The sequence below is a fragment of the Ustilago hordei genome, assembly GCF_900519145.1.
Source record: "Ustilago hordei strain Uho2 genome assembly, contig: UHO2_contig_07, whole genome shotgun sequence".
NCBI classification, from domain to species: Eukaryota; Fungi; Basidiomycota; class Ustilaginomycetes; order Ustilaginales; family Ustilaginaceae; genus Ustilago; species Ustilago hordei.
In genome coordinates, this window is record NW_024545289.1 from 251,040 (window position 1) to 265,934 (window position 14,895).

Here is a 14,895-nt window from a genome sequence, read left to right on the forward strand (position 1 = left end):
ACTGAGCCATGGAACCCATCAACAACATGGTAGAAGAAACCAAAACCTAACCTGGCACAAGCAGGGCCAAAGGAGGTAGAAAGGGTAAAGCAGCCCAGTTGTGAGTTGATAACAAGGCCATCAACAAGATGGAAATTGAGGTGCTTGACAATGATGCCAATGAAGGAACCAACTCCAACTTTGACCTTGACAGTGGCAGCAAGCAACACAACTTCTGTACCTTGGCAAAGCTCCTCAAGCCAGTGCCCAAACTCACATTGCACAACTACTACAGCTGGAGTGCCCACATCAAGTCCTTCCTCTGATTGGTGCCACACACAATGAAACACCTCAAAGGAGCTTATGATAAGAAGCACAACAAGTGGAATCACACATTTGATGATGCCCTAACTAATGCCCTGCATGGTACCATCAACACCACCATCAAATACAATGTAAACTACTTGATTCTCAACATCATCAGAGAATATCACACTTTCCATCAAGTCTGGAAGAAGATTGAGAACAGCCTGACTAACAAAGCTACTGCAATCTCACATCAACTCACACTCATTGCTCAGCTAGGCAACATCAGGATGTTCAACTCCAATGCTCAAAAGCTTATCCAAGAAATCAGATCTATTCAGATGGAGAGCAGCCTCCTGGGAAAATTGTTTGCCAATGACACTCTGTTCTTGAACCTGCAGAAGTGCACAATATGCCACCCCATGTACAAGGAAACAGTTGCAACCATCAGTCAGCTCAACTTTAATGCCCTCACCACTGCTTTGACCATCTGTCAGTCTGCAATTGAAAGTAACCCCACCCAGAAGATAGACCCCTGCCAGGCCAGTGCTAGAATCACCAGCAGTGACAATCAGGACAAATCAGCCAAGACAGACAAGAAGGACAAGAAAGATGATGGTTGCACAAGTGTGAGGGTTGCAGCCAGACCCAAAAAGATCCAATGCTGGGTGTGCAAGCAATCTGGACACAGAGCCAGGCAGTGTGATGCTTCTGTAACCATTCCCAAGAATTCTCCTCTCACAAAAGCAGACTAGGAGGTCTGGTGTTCCTTCACACTGAGTTGGCAGAAGCCCCTGAATTCAAAAGAGACATGTTGTTGGATCTTAGACTCAGGGGCCAGCTATCACATGGTTAATAACTATAGCATGCTCATTTGCCTAAGAACTTGCTGTCAGCGGTCACTCACCTGAAACCTGAGATCGGTAGTAGTGTTGATACTATTACCGATTCTGTTGAGTTATGTGACAACACTAGTGGTATTTTGATTCTCAGTGAAACATGCAATAAAGCTGTCTCTATCACTTTTCCCACTCGAATCTGTAGTTGTAGTATTGCTATTACAGGTTTTGACTAACTGCTGTGGACACTCCATCCAGAGGTAGCTCAGCACAATCAATATCAATACATGAGTATGGTAACACCAAGATATGGTGTGAGTATCTTGTTGGTAATGTGATTGGTGGCATTGACATGAGTGTCCAGTGTGTCAACTATTGCTTGAGGTGATCCCTGGACCACAGTGGACTACTGCCTTTGGTTCTATCTTTATCCAGACTGCTGGTTTGCTATGAACCACCTTTGGACATCAGTGAGCAGTGATACAACACATGCACTACAAGGAAGAGCAATCTATCGATTACTACTATGCTGACTGAACTAATGAGTACTTATGCTTCTGAAGTAATACTAGTCATGGTGTGTAGAGTGGATGAGGATTCACTTGACCACTTATGGCAAGAAGGTATGGTTATATATACCCCTTCACAGCGTCGCCAGTGACGCTGCTCCAGCTCTCTCTCCAGAGAGTACCTTCTTCACTGAGTACTTGTGCAGGGGTCCCTGATGAGATGCCTCCTCCTCATCAAGCCCTGCTTGCCCATTCTCCTGTCTGTCCTTCTGGAGCTGTGTGCCAACTCCTTTGACACTGTTCCTCCTCCTCATGGTCTGTTTGCCAGTGTCCTTGACATGGCTCTTCTTCCTTCAACTGGCAATGGTTCCCTTGACTCCTATCTTGTGAACCCCTGAGTGGTAACCATCTGCATGCTCCTTGAGCTTGGTCCCCTTCTTGGCAGTGCCTGATCCTCCTCGCATGCGAGCTTGGTCCTCCTCACATGTGAATCGTCATATGAATATCCTTATCACTGATCTCTGCAGAATCTGCCATATGATCATGCTTACTACAGATTCTGGTGGGATTCGTGATATCAACTTCATTTGTGCAGATCTTGTTGAGATCTGTCATAGAACTGTGTCTACTACTGATCTCACTGAATTCTTCTGTAATTCCCATGTTCTGCCTGATCCCTCAATTCCTGCGCTCCCTTCATATGAACTACGGGTCTTCCTACTTCCTGCGCATCCAGGTGTCAGCGGTCACGCGCCTGAAACCTGTGATCGGTGGTAGTACTGATACTATTACCGATTCTGTCGAGTTATGCGACAGTGCTAATGGTATTTCGATTCCTAGTGAAATATGTGACAGAGCCACCTCTGTCACTTTTCATGTTGGAATCTGTAGTTGTATTGACATTATGACAGATTTTGACTGACCACTGTGGACACTCCATCCAGGGGTAGCTTGGCATGATCAAAATACAATACAACTCTAAGTGAACTTGATGTTGACACCAATGGTCTGGTGTGAGTATGGATTGATGACATTGACATGAGTGTCCAGTGTGTCGACTAACACTTGAGGTGATCCCTGGACCTCAGTGGATGACTGCCTTCAGTTCTATCGTTATCTGGACTGCAGGTTTACTATGAACCACCTTCGGACATCAGTGAGCAGTGATACTACACATGTGCTACAATGAGAAGCAATCTATTGATTACTACTTGCTGACTGAAAACTAATGTACTTATGCTTCTGAAGTAATACTAGTTTATATGGTGAGTAGAGTGGATGGGGATCCACTTGACCATTTGTGACAAGAAGGTATGATTATATATCTCCTCGCAGCATCGCCAGCAACACTGTGTCATGGGCCTGGATGCTCAAGAAGCAGGAGGGTCACTGGTTCATATGGAAGGAGCACAGATATCGAGGATCTAGTCAATATCAGGAGAGAGCATGGTCATAGTGCAGTCTCCATGGAGACCATGGACTCCTACGGACTCACATGCAAAGGAGGACCGAGCCATATGCGAGGAGGACCAGGCACAGCCACGAAGAGGACCAAGCTCAGATGGTTACCACTCAGGGGCTCGAGAGACAAGTGTCGAAGGAGTCGACACCAGGTCATGAGGAGGAGGAGCAGTGTCGAAGGAGTCAACACCACTTAGGAGGCACAGGGGTGCCAAACAAGCAGCAGGATAGCAAGGAGGAGGAGCAGTGTTGAAGGAGTCGACACAGCTCAAGAGGCACAGGGGTGCCAAGCAGGAGAGGCCCCTGAGCAGTACTCGATGAAGAAGGTACTCTCTGGAGAGAGAGCAGGAGCAGCATCGCTGGCGATGCTGTGAAGAGGTATATAACCATGCTTTCTCATCATCATAGGTCGAGTGGATCCTCATCCACTCTACTCACCATACAACTAGTCAATACTTTAGAAACACAAGTACTCATTAGTTACAGTCAGCATAGCAGCAATCTATCAAGGTTGCTCCTCATCATAGTGTGTGTGTTGTATCACCACTACCTGATGTCCGTAGGTGCCCCATAGCAGGTTAGTGGTCCAGATATAGATAGAACTGAAGGCAGTAGTCCACTGCAGTCTGGGGATCACTTCAAGCATCAAAGTCAACACACTGGACACTCGTGTTGATGCCACCAACCTTATCACCAACACCATCAACCTCATTATCATCAACACTCACCAACCTTATCACCAATGTCATCAACCTCATCATCATCAACACTCACACCAGACCTTGGTGTCATCATAACCGAAGCATTGATATTGATTGTGCTGAGCTACCCCTGAATGGAGTGTCCACAGAGGTCAGCTGAAACCTACAATAGTATATACAATGAATGCCACCTGCTGTCACTGCACAACTTGATAGTCACCGATACCGAGACAATAGCTGTCACACAGTTTGATAGTCACCGAGTATCTCGACAGACCGACCTGGGTTTCAGGCGCGAGACCCCTGACACACTGCTATTGCGATGATATGTAACCGAGTAAGTAAAGTATAAAGTAAGTAAGTCAAGTCAGAGTGGATGCTGATCCACTTGTATGCTTGTGGTAGAATGAGAGTATTTATGTGTCCAGTTGGTGTTTTCCCTCAACACCTATCCTGCTCCTCTTGAGGGGCCTTTGTCCCCTGTTAGGCACTGTCTTGTCCTGCTGGCACCAATCCCTTTGATACTGCACTCCTACTGTTTGCATGGCATATGGGTTATGCAACACTGCCCTCTCGCCTTCATGCTCTCCTTCTGCCTGATGTGTGATGCCCCCTTTCAACACAGCTCCCTCTTGACTTTATCTTGTGAAACCTCTTTAGTCACTTGTTGAACCTTGTGACCATACCCCTTGGTCATGTGGTCACATCAGCACAGTTCTGTCTCGACTTGTCTTGTGAAACCCCTTTAGTCACTTGTTGAACCTTGTGACCCAACCCCTTGGTCATGTGGTCACGTCGGCACGACTCTGAGTACTTGTTCATATTGGCCGACTAGTTGAGGCATGCTGATCCAACTGACCCTGACTGATCCCATGAGATTGACCTGGATTCCCAGGGTTCGATCGATCTCATAATTCTTATGCACTGCCAACCCAATTAATCTCATTGTTCCCCTATGGTTTTTGACTCTGATCAATCTGGTGCACCCTTCATATGTTGATCTTCTGTGCACCCTTCATATACTGCTCCATTATGCGACATTACCATAACTGCCACTGATCATTTTGGCGCACTCTCTTGCGCTGGCCAGCCGACCCTATGACAGCAAGCAGGATAGCTCAAGGAGGACAGGAGTGGTGCTAGAGGGGCCCCCTGTACAGTACTCGATGAAGAAGGTACTCTCTGGAGAGAGAGCAGGAGCAGCATCGCTGGCGATGCTGTGAAGAGGTATATAACCATACTTTCTCATCATCAAAGGTCGAGTGGATCCTCATCCACTCTACACACCATAACTAGTTATCACTTCAGCATAAGTATATATTAGTTCCAGTCAGCATAGAGTTGAAGTAGATAAAAGCTACACAAAGCGTAGAGACGGTGAAGGTAGTGCTTACAGCTGAGTAAAAGGCTTGAGCATCTGAGCACAGACCACATGTGTCACAACCTACTCAAGACAAATGCTTTGTTATGCTCTGCAGTCAATGCAGCTCCCCGCCACTCTTCTTTTGTATATATAGACTCCTTCTCTCTCCTCGCTCTCTCTCTCTCCCTATCATCATCATCAATCATACGAAAACTACAACTGGCTCCCAACGTGGGGCTCGAACCCACGACATTCATCATGACATTGACCCATCAAGAGTCCAGCAGCAAGTACAATGCCCCCATCAACACGAGCAGGACAGATGGGAAGGGAGGAGAGAGATGATGATCAAGCGGCCACCACCATGGGCAATGGTTGTGAGGAGGGTTGGCTCACACAGGTAGTAAGGATCTTACAGTTGGCAAACCTGGCATTGACAGTGGAGGAAGCAATTGTACAAGCAATGAGCCTCATCAGCATTAGCAGTCAAGCTCCAAAAGGGGAGGCAGAGAAGATTCCCAAGGACATTTTGAGTGCCATTGCACACATCAAGAAGCTCAGTGATAACAACTGGCATACCTGGGAGCCTACCTTTATCAACTGTCTGCAACAGGTACACAATGCGAAGGAAATCTTATACAGCAAAATAGCACCTGGAAGCAAGGGATACAATGAGGACCTGGACAAGGCACTGGTAGGCCTCATCCACACTTGCTGTGATCACAGTCTGGAAAGCTGCATTGACACATACACTGTCAGGGGTGTGGATGAGGAGGTCCAACTTGGAAGTACACTTTACACTAAGCTTAGGAAGGCACTAACATTGAACAACACGGTGAAGCGAGCGGGCCTGCAGGACTGCATCCACACCATACGACTGTACAATCAGGATGTTGTCAGACTAGGCAAGGAACTTGACTCCATTTGGAATGATGCAGCACACCTAGGGAAATGTTTTGACAAAGATCTCAAGAAGTCCACCCTTTACCGCTGTACAGCTCAGGATTGGTTCTATGCTAACTCTGTTGATGCACTCAAGATGGCCAAACCAGACTGTAAGTATGACGAAGCTTACCATGCACTCACAAAGAAACAGCAAGACAGCAAGCTATTGGGTCGCATCAGAGGAGCAGCCAGGGTTGCTACAAGCATGGAGCAAGGGGCCACTGGTCAGGTGGAGCAGAGGCCCAGGGGGAGGCATGATCCACGCAACCCCTCAGCCCCTCCAAGATGCTACACCTGTGGAGGACCCAATCACATTGCTTGAAATTGCACAAACAATCCCACATCAACCACGAGTGAACCTGCTACTCGTGCGACACAAGAACCGAGTCACTAGGAACTTGGGTGCATCTTCCTAGTGATTGATGGGGAAGAACGATCAGCATGCAACACCTGGATTGTCGATTCAGGTGCAACCCATCATATGGTAAATGATGAGAGGATGCTGCTCACCTTGACGAGCAAGGATGGTCAGATCAGTACAGCAGGGGATGAAAAGCTTCAGGTAAAAGCTATAGGAGATGCCTCCCTTCAGGTCGGTGAGGCTACCATCCAGCTACTGGATGTGCTCTATGTGCCGAAGCTCAATTCTAATTTATTGTCTGTACAAGGCTTGATCGAGAATGGTGCATGAGTAACCTTTGATGAGTTCAGGACTACCATAAAGCAGAATGATGGTACCCAAGTGCAATTCAGGAGGAACAGGAGACAAGGCCACTTCGAAGTGCAAGGACAAGCACTAGCCTTGGAGCTGGAGAAGACTCTCAGCAATGTCCCAGAGGACGATGAGAACACAGGAAGACACAATGACATCCCAGAGGATGGTAAGAACACAGGAAACCGAGACAACAACTTGAAGGAAGACAAAGATAGCTACCTCTGGCATGAGAGGTTCGGACACCCAGGACAAGATAAGACAAGGCAAATCTGGGCGCACTACCTTGGCACTGATGAGAGAATGGAGCATGAATCAAAGCACTGCAATGCATGCAGTCAAGGGAAACAGAACCAAGTGCAGATGAGCCAATCAGAGTCAAAGAGAGTGGAGGCGCCACTAGAGTTAGTACATGTAGACTTGATGACAGATCTTAAGGGCCATGCCAACTACCACTATGCACTAGTTGCTGTGGACAACTTCTCCTCCCTGATCTACATGGAACCACTCTGCACTAAGAGTGCTGCACTCCCAGTGCTAAGAAGGTGGATCACCAGGATGGAACGAGCAACAGACAGGAAACTCAAAATGCTCCGCAGCAACAATGGAGGAGAGTGGTGCAGCTTAGGAGCAGAAGACTGGCAAACTCAAGAGGGCTTCAAGTGGCAAAAGAGTGTCCCAGGGATCAGTGTCCAGAATGGATGGGCAGAGAGAGTGATCAGATTGGTCCAAGAAAAGATGCACTCAATACTCATTGGTTGAGCTTGCCCCAGAGAGTTGTGGCCATATGCAATCATGGCAGCAGCACACATGATGAACCTCACCCCATCAGCCACCAAGACCATCCCCCACAAGGTCTTTTATGGAACCACCGCACACAAGCTGGCCCAGCAGCTGCAAGTCTTCGGATGCTTGGCATGGGTCCATGTTCAATGAAAGGACCAGCAGGGCAAGTATGGGGCTAGAGCAAAGCCAGCCATCATGATTGGATATGACGACAAGCACAAAGCATGGAAGTTTTGCAACCCGGACCAGCCTGCATCAATTCAATGGAGCAACTCAGCAATGTTCCATGAGGACAAAGGATGGAGTGATCACCAACAGGAGGCAGTCCGGCCCATGGTGACCATGGAGGTCGAGGAGGAGGGTGTCACGCCAGCCATAGTGGAGGAGGAAACCAGATCAGAAGCTGCAGTGGAGGATCTCCTACCAGCTGTAGACAGCACAGTAGGTGCCACCAACACAGCAGTACTGAACCTGGACCCAACGCTTGGGGAAGCAATGAATGGTGAGGACACCCAGCTCTGGAAGGAGGCAATACGAAAAGAGCTAGAAGGACTCGAGGCAATGGGGACTTGGGAGGTGGTGAATCACCCGCCAGGAGTACCATGTCATGGGCCTGGATGCTCAAGAAGCAGGAGGGTCATGGGTTCATATAGAAGGAGCACAGGTATCGAAGATCTAGTCGATACCAGTAGAGAGCATGGTCGTAGTGCAGTCTCCATGGAGACCATGGACTCCTATGGACTCACATGCAAAGGAGGGCCAAGCACAGCCACGAGGAGGACCAAGCTCAAGGAGCAGGCACAGCCACAAGGAGGACCAAGCTCAAGGAGCATGCAGATGGTTACCACTCAGGGGCTCGAGAGACAAGAGCCAAAGGAACTGTCACTCATCAAAGGAGGAGGAGCAGTGTCGAAGGAGTCGACACCAGGTCATGAGGAGGAGGAGCAGTGTCGAAGGAGTCGACACCAGGTCATGAGGAGGAGGAGCAGTGTTGAAGGGTTGACATCAGGTCATGAGGAGGAGGAGCAGTGCCGAAGGAGTCGACACAGCTCAAGAGGCACAGGGGTGCCAAGCAGGAGAGGCCCCTGAGCAGTACTCGATGAAGAAGGTACTCTCTGGAGAGAGAGCAGGAGCAGCATCGCTGGCGATGCTGAGAAGAGGTATATAACCATGCTTTCTCATCATCAATAGGTCGAGTGGATCCTCATCCACTCTACTCACCATAACTAGTTATCACTTCAGCATAAGTATATATTAGTTTCAGTCAGCATAGCAGCAATCCATCAAAGGTTGCTCCTCATCGTAGTGTGTGTGTTGTATCACCACTACCTGATGTCCGAAGGCGCCCATAGCAGGTTAGCAGTCCGGATCAAGATAGAACCGAAGGCAGTAGTCCACTGCAGTCCGGGGATCACTTCAAGCATCAAGTCAACACACTGGACACTCATGTTGACGCCACCAATCTTATCACCAACACCATCAACCTCATTATCATCGACATCACCAATCTCATCACCCACACCATCAACCCCATCATCATCAACACTCACACCAGACCTTGGTGTCATCATAACATTGCTATTGATCGTGCCAAGCTACCCCTGAACAGAGTGTCCACAGAGGTCAGCCAAAACCTGCGATAGTATATACAACGAATGCCACCTGCTGTCACTGCACAACTTGATAGTCACCGATACCGAGACAATAGCTGTCGCACAGTTTGATAGTCACCGAGTATCTCGACAGACCGACCTGGGTTTCAGGCGCGAGACCCCTGACATATACCTAGATGACTTCCTGATCTTCAGTGACACTGAAGAGTCACATGTGAAGCATGTTACTGAGGTCCTCACTCACTTAAGAAGCAACAGGCTCTTTGCTAAGCTGTCGAAGTGTGAGTTTCACACCAAGATAGTCAAGTTCCTGGGATACATCATCAAGCCGATGGGTATAGAGATGGACCCAGAAAAGGTGCGCACTGTCAAGGAGTGGCCAATGCCAGAGTCAATCCATGACATCCAACAGTTCCTGGGTTTTGCCAACTTCTATCGAAGGTTCATAGCCCACTTTGCTCGCATAGCCAAGCCATTGACATCACTGGTAAAGCCTGAACGGTTCAAGAAGTTTGAGCTACCAGAGGAGGCCCAGCAGGCCTTCCACAAGCTCATCCAGGCATTCACATCAGCAGGAGTGCTCCAGCACTTTGACTACCACCTTCCAACAAGGTTGGAAACTGATGCAAGTGACTTTGCTATAGCAGGAGTACTCAAGCAGGAGCATGAAGGACAATGGCACCCAGTGGCCTTCTACTCTAGGAAGATGTCTTCTGCCAAGAAGAACTATGAGATCCATGACAAGGAGCTCCTAGCTGTGGTCGCTTGCCTTACTCAGTGGTGACACATGCTAGCTGGACTGCTGAGTCAACTGGTCATCCTCACTGACCATGAAGCCCTCAAGTACTTCAAGTCACAGAGATGCATCACAGGTTGACAGGCTCGATGGGCAATACTACTAGCAGACTTCGACTTCATATTGCAGTATCGACCAGGAGACAAAGGTGGTGAACCCGATGCTCTCACCAGAAGGACAGACATGCAGCCAGCTGGTGAAGAGCAGGATCACAATGTGAGGCAACTACTGCCTCCTTGGGTGTTCAAGGAGACAGCAGACCATGACTCGCTCCTAGTGGCCCCCATGATCTCGATGGAGTCCATAGCATCAAAGGGTCTCAGAGACCTGGTCAAGATCTTCTAGCCCTTAGACCAAGAGCTACAGGAGATACATATGAAGAAGCCTTTTGAGGTCAAGGATGACCTATGGTACAGTGGAGGTAGGTTGGTTATCCCCAAGGTAATCATGCCAGGGAGGACCAACAACTGACACTCAAGGAGTGCCAAAGAGGTAGATGGACAGTCTCTCTCTGTAGAGCATTTGCAATTCATGGTGATGACCCAATGCCATGATGGCATCACTGCTGGACACATGGGAAGAGATGCTACCATCAAGGCAGCCCAACAACATTACTGGTGGCCAAACATGACAGCTTGGATTGCAGACTATGTAGCAAGTTGTCCTGTATGTGCTAGGTACAAAGCTCCTTGTCATCGTCCATATGGTTTGCTACAGCCACTAGCCACACCAGACAGGCCCTGGGGCTCCATATCCCTCGACTTCATCAAAGGACTACCACCATCGAAGAAGTATGACTCCAAGACCTATGACTCTATCTTAGTCATTGTCGACAGGTTAACCAAGTTTGCCATACTAGCTCCAACCCATAAGACAGTCACAGCCAAACAGACTGCAGTGTTGCTATATGGACACATGGTTAGACTCTTTGGCTACCCAGATCACATGGTCTGGGACCGAGGCAGGCAGTTCATATCAGGAGCATGGAAGGCATTCGCAGAACAAATGGGTGTGAAGCACTCACTTAGCATGGCTTACCATCCTCAAACTGATGGTCAGACAGAGAGGGTCAATCAGGTCATAGAGCAGTACCTAAGGATGTACTGCAACTATGAGCAGAATGACTGGGCCAACCTGCTGGACACTGCAGCCTTTGTATACAACAACATGGTCCACAACAGCATTGGTGTCTCACCATTCTTTGCATGCTATGGATGGAACCCCAAAGCTCATCCTGATATCCCTCAATGACTAGGAGTCAATGACCCAGGTTGCTTTGAGTACCTCATGGATGGAAAGGAACATTGCAAGTACCTCCAGGAGCAGATCAGAGAGGCACAACATAGATCAGTAGACCAGTATAACAGGAAGCACAAGGACATCGAGTTTAAGGTGGGTGATATGGTCTATATCAACCGTTGAAACTGGAAGACAAGGAGACCCACACCCAAGTTAGATACCCAGTTTGCAGGACCCTACCCAGTTCAGGAATGGGTAGGACGCCAAGCTTATCAAATCACATTGCCAGCAAACCTTAGGGTGCATGATGTGTTCCATGTCTCCATGCTCAAGCCAGCAAGAACAAGTTCTCTTCCTCAACGTGCTGAACAGCCCACCATACCATCACTTCCAGATGAGGACCTCGACTTCGAAGTCGAAGCACTCATCGACAAGCGTTCACACAATGGGACTACAGAGTACAAGGTGTTGTGGAGAGGGTACTCAGAAGAAGCTGCTTCATGGGAACCAGTAGAGAACCTCAACTGTCCTGACCTCATCCAGGAGTATGAGGTGTCGGAGGGGGGACGAGTGAGTAGACAAAGTAGGGAAAGGAGGAGAGAACAGGAGGAGTAGAGAGAGGAAGAGAGAACAGGAGGAGTAGAGAGAGGAAGAGGAAGGAGGATGACGTTGAGAGAAGGAGGAAGGATGATGTTGGCGATGTTGTTGAGGAGGAGGAGGAGGAGTCAGCATGAACCAGACCAGAGCATGCCTCGACGGAGCTCGGCTCTTAAGAGGGGGGTAGTGTCATGGGCCTGGATGCTCTAGAAGCAGGAGGGTCATGGGTTCATATAGAAGGAGCACAGGTATTGAAGATCTAGCCGATACCAGTAGAGAGCATGGTCGTAGTGCAGTCTCCATGGAGACCATGGACTCCTACGGACTCACATGCAAAGGAGGGCCAAGCACAGCCACGAGGAGGACCAAGCTCAAGGAGCAGGCACAGCCACGAGGAGGACCAAGCTCAAGGAGCATGCAGATGGTTACCACTCAGGGGCTCGAGAGACAAGAGCCAAAGGAACTGTCACTGATCAAAGGAGAAGGAGCAGTGTCGAAGGAGTCGACACCAGGTCATGAGGAGGATGAGCAGTGTCGAAGGAGTCGACACAGCTCAAGAGGCACAGGGGTGCCAAGCAGGAGAGGCCCCTGAACAGCACTCGATGAAGAAGGTACTCTCTGGAGAGAGAGCAGGAGCAGCAACGCTGGCGATGCTGTGAAGAGGTATATAACCATGCTTTCTCATCATCATAGGTCGAGTGGATCCTCATCCACTCTACTCACCATACAACTAGTCAATACTTTAGAAACACAAGTACTCATTAGTTACAGTCAGCATAGCAGCAATCTATCAAGGTTGCTCCTCATTGTAGTGCATGTGTTGTATCACCACTACCTGATGTCCAAAGGCAACCCATAGCAGGTCAGCAGTCCGGATTAAGATAGAACTGAAGGCAGTAGTCCACTGCGGTCTGGGGATCACTTCAAGCATCAAGTCAACACACTGGACACTCGTGTTGATGCCACCAACATTATCACCAACACCATCAACCTCATTATCATCAACACTCACCAACCTTATCACCAATGTCATCAACCTCATCATCATCAACACTCACACCAGACCTTGGTGTCATCATAACCAAAGCATTGATATTGATTGTGCCAAGCTACCCCTGAACAGAGTGTCCACAGAGGTCAGCCGAAACCTACAATAGTATATACAACAAACGCCACCTGCTGTCACTGCGCAACTTGATAGTCACTGTTACCGAGACAATAGCTGTCGCACAGTTTGATAGTCACCGAGTATCTCGACAGACCGACCTGGGTTTCAGGCGCGAGACCCCTGACACTATCCTGCTGCTTGTTTGGCACCCCTGTGCCCCCTGAGTGGTGTCGACTCCTTCGACACTGCTCCTCCTCCTCATGACCTGCTTGCCAGTGTCCTATACACTGCTCCTTCTCCTTTGACTGGTGACAGTTCCTTTGACTCTTGTCTCTCGAGCCCCTGAGTGGTAACCATCTGCATGCTCCTTGAGCTTGGTCCCCTTCGTGGCTGTGCCTGCTCCTTGAGCTTGGTCCTCCTCGTGGCTGTGCCTGGCCTTCCTTGCATATGGCTCAGTGCTCCTTTGCATGTGAGTCCATAGGAGTCCATGGTCTCCATGGAGACTGCACTACGACCATGCTCTCTACTGGTATCAACTAGCTCTTCGATACCTGTGCTCCTTCCATATGAACCAGTGACCCTCCTGCTTCTTGAGCATCCAGGCCCATGACAAGAGGCCAGCCAAGTCGAAGATGTCCAGAGGGAGGAGACGAGTTGAGGTGCCAGAAGGATAGACATCAGTGTGGAGACAAGGCACGGCATTCCAGTCACTGCCAACAATTGCAGCAGCATTTGAGGAGGTGATGGTGTTGAGTTGCAAGAATCTGGCAATGTCCTCGCACCAGAAGGATTCAAACTCGCTGAGTGTCGGGGGGGCATGGATGCTCCAGATGTGCAGAAGGTGAATGTCATCACCTACAGCTGGGCTTGAGTCTGGGATGCACATGCGAGCATGAGTGGAGCGTTGCATGTGGACTACATCTTCAATGGCCCAGTCAGTATGGCAAATGATAATGCCAGTATCAGATGATAACATGCTGAGGTGTGGTTGAGGTTGAAAGGTGGCATGTGGGTGGAGAAGAGGATTGTGAATGTTGTGCATCATGTCATGAAGGATTCTTGTTTCTTGGAGAAGGATGATGTCAGCTTTGCCAGGAAGGGTGGTCTTGTCATGGAGGAAGTGGCAGTGGTCCAGTGGCGAGAGTGTCGTGCAATTCCAGGAGACAATGCTTAAGAGCCCGGCCATGCTGTAAAGTGGGCAGCTAGGGGCTGGGTGATGGGTGTTTCGAAGGGTGCAGGGTCATTGGGGTGTCATCGCTCACAGAGGCCTCTTTCTGAGGGCATCTGTCAGCTGTATGACCCCATTCTTTGCAGTGAAAGCATTCCAGTGTCATGGGCCTGGATGCTCAAGAAGCAGGGGGGTCACAGGTTCATATGGAAGGAGCACAGGTATCGAAGATCTAGTCGAGACCAGTAGAGAGCATGGTTGTAGTGCAGTCTCCATGGAGACCATGGACTCCTACGGACTCACATGCAAAGGAGGACCAAGCTCAAGGAGCAGGCACAGCCACGAAGAGGACCAAGGTCAAGGAGCATGCAGATGGTTACCACTCAGGGGCTCGAGAGACAAGAGCCAAAGGAACTGTCACTGATCAAAGGAGGAGGAGCAGTGTCGAAGGAGTCGACACCAGGTCATGAGGAGGAGGAGCAGTGTCGAAGGAGTTGGCATCAGGTCATGAGGAGGAGGAGCAGTGTCGAAGGAGTTGACACAGCTCAAGAGGCACAGGGGTGCCAAGCAGGAGAGGCCCCTGAGCAGTACTCGATGAAGAAGGTACTCTCTGGAGAGAGAGAGCAGGAGCAGCATCGCTGGCGATGCTGAGTAGAGGTATATAACCATGCTTTCTCATCATCATAGGTCGAGTGGATCCTCATCCACTCTACTCACCATACAACTAGTCAATACTTTAGAAACACAAGTACTCATTAGTTACAGTCAGCATA

General features: G+C 49.1%; 3 protein-coding genes across 3 annotated transcripts; all 3 read left to right on the forward strand.

Annotated features, from left to right (window-relative positions):
- Positions 1–320: 320 nt before the first annotated feature.
- On the forward strand, positions 321–1,040 carry UHO2_03883 (uncharacterized protein; the record flags this gene model as incomplete). The annotated part of the gene is made up of 1 exon (XM_041559840.1): positions 321–1,040. The coding sequence occupies one exon, from the start codon at positions 321–323 to the stop codon at positions 1,038–1,040; it is 720 nt and encodes a 239-aa protein (XP_041415774.1).
- A 4,482-nt stretch (positions 1,041–5,522) lies between these two features.
- On the forward strand, positions 5,523–7,333 carry UHO2_03884 (uncharacterized protein; the record flags this gene model as incomplete). Its single annotated transcript, XM_041559841.1, has 4 exons — positions 5,523–6,213; positions 6,520–6,665; positions 6,831–7,219; positions 7,282–7,333. The coding sequence occupies 4 exons, from the start codon at positions 5,523–5,525 to the stop codon at positions 7,331–7,333; spliced, it is 1,278 nt and encodes a 425-aa protein (XP_041415775.1).
- A 2,212-nt stretch (positions 7,334–9,545) lies between these two features.
- On the forward strand, positions 9,546–10,355 carry UHO2_03885 (uncharacterized protein; the record flags this gene model as incomplete). The annotated part of the gene is made up of 2 exons (XM_041559842.1): positions 9,546–9,974; positions 10,140–10,355. 2 exons carry the CDS (start codon positions 9,546–9,548, stop codon positions 10,353–10,355), a joined length of 645 nt encoding a protein of 214 aa, XP_041415776.1.
- Between the last annotated feature and the right edge of the window lie 4,540 nt (positions 10,356–14,895).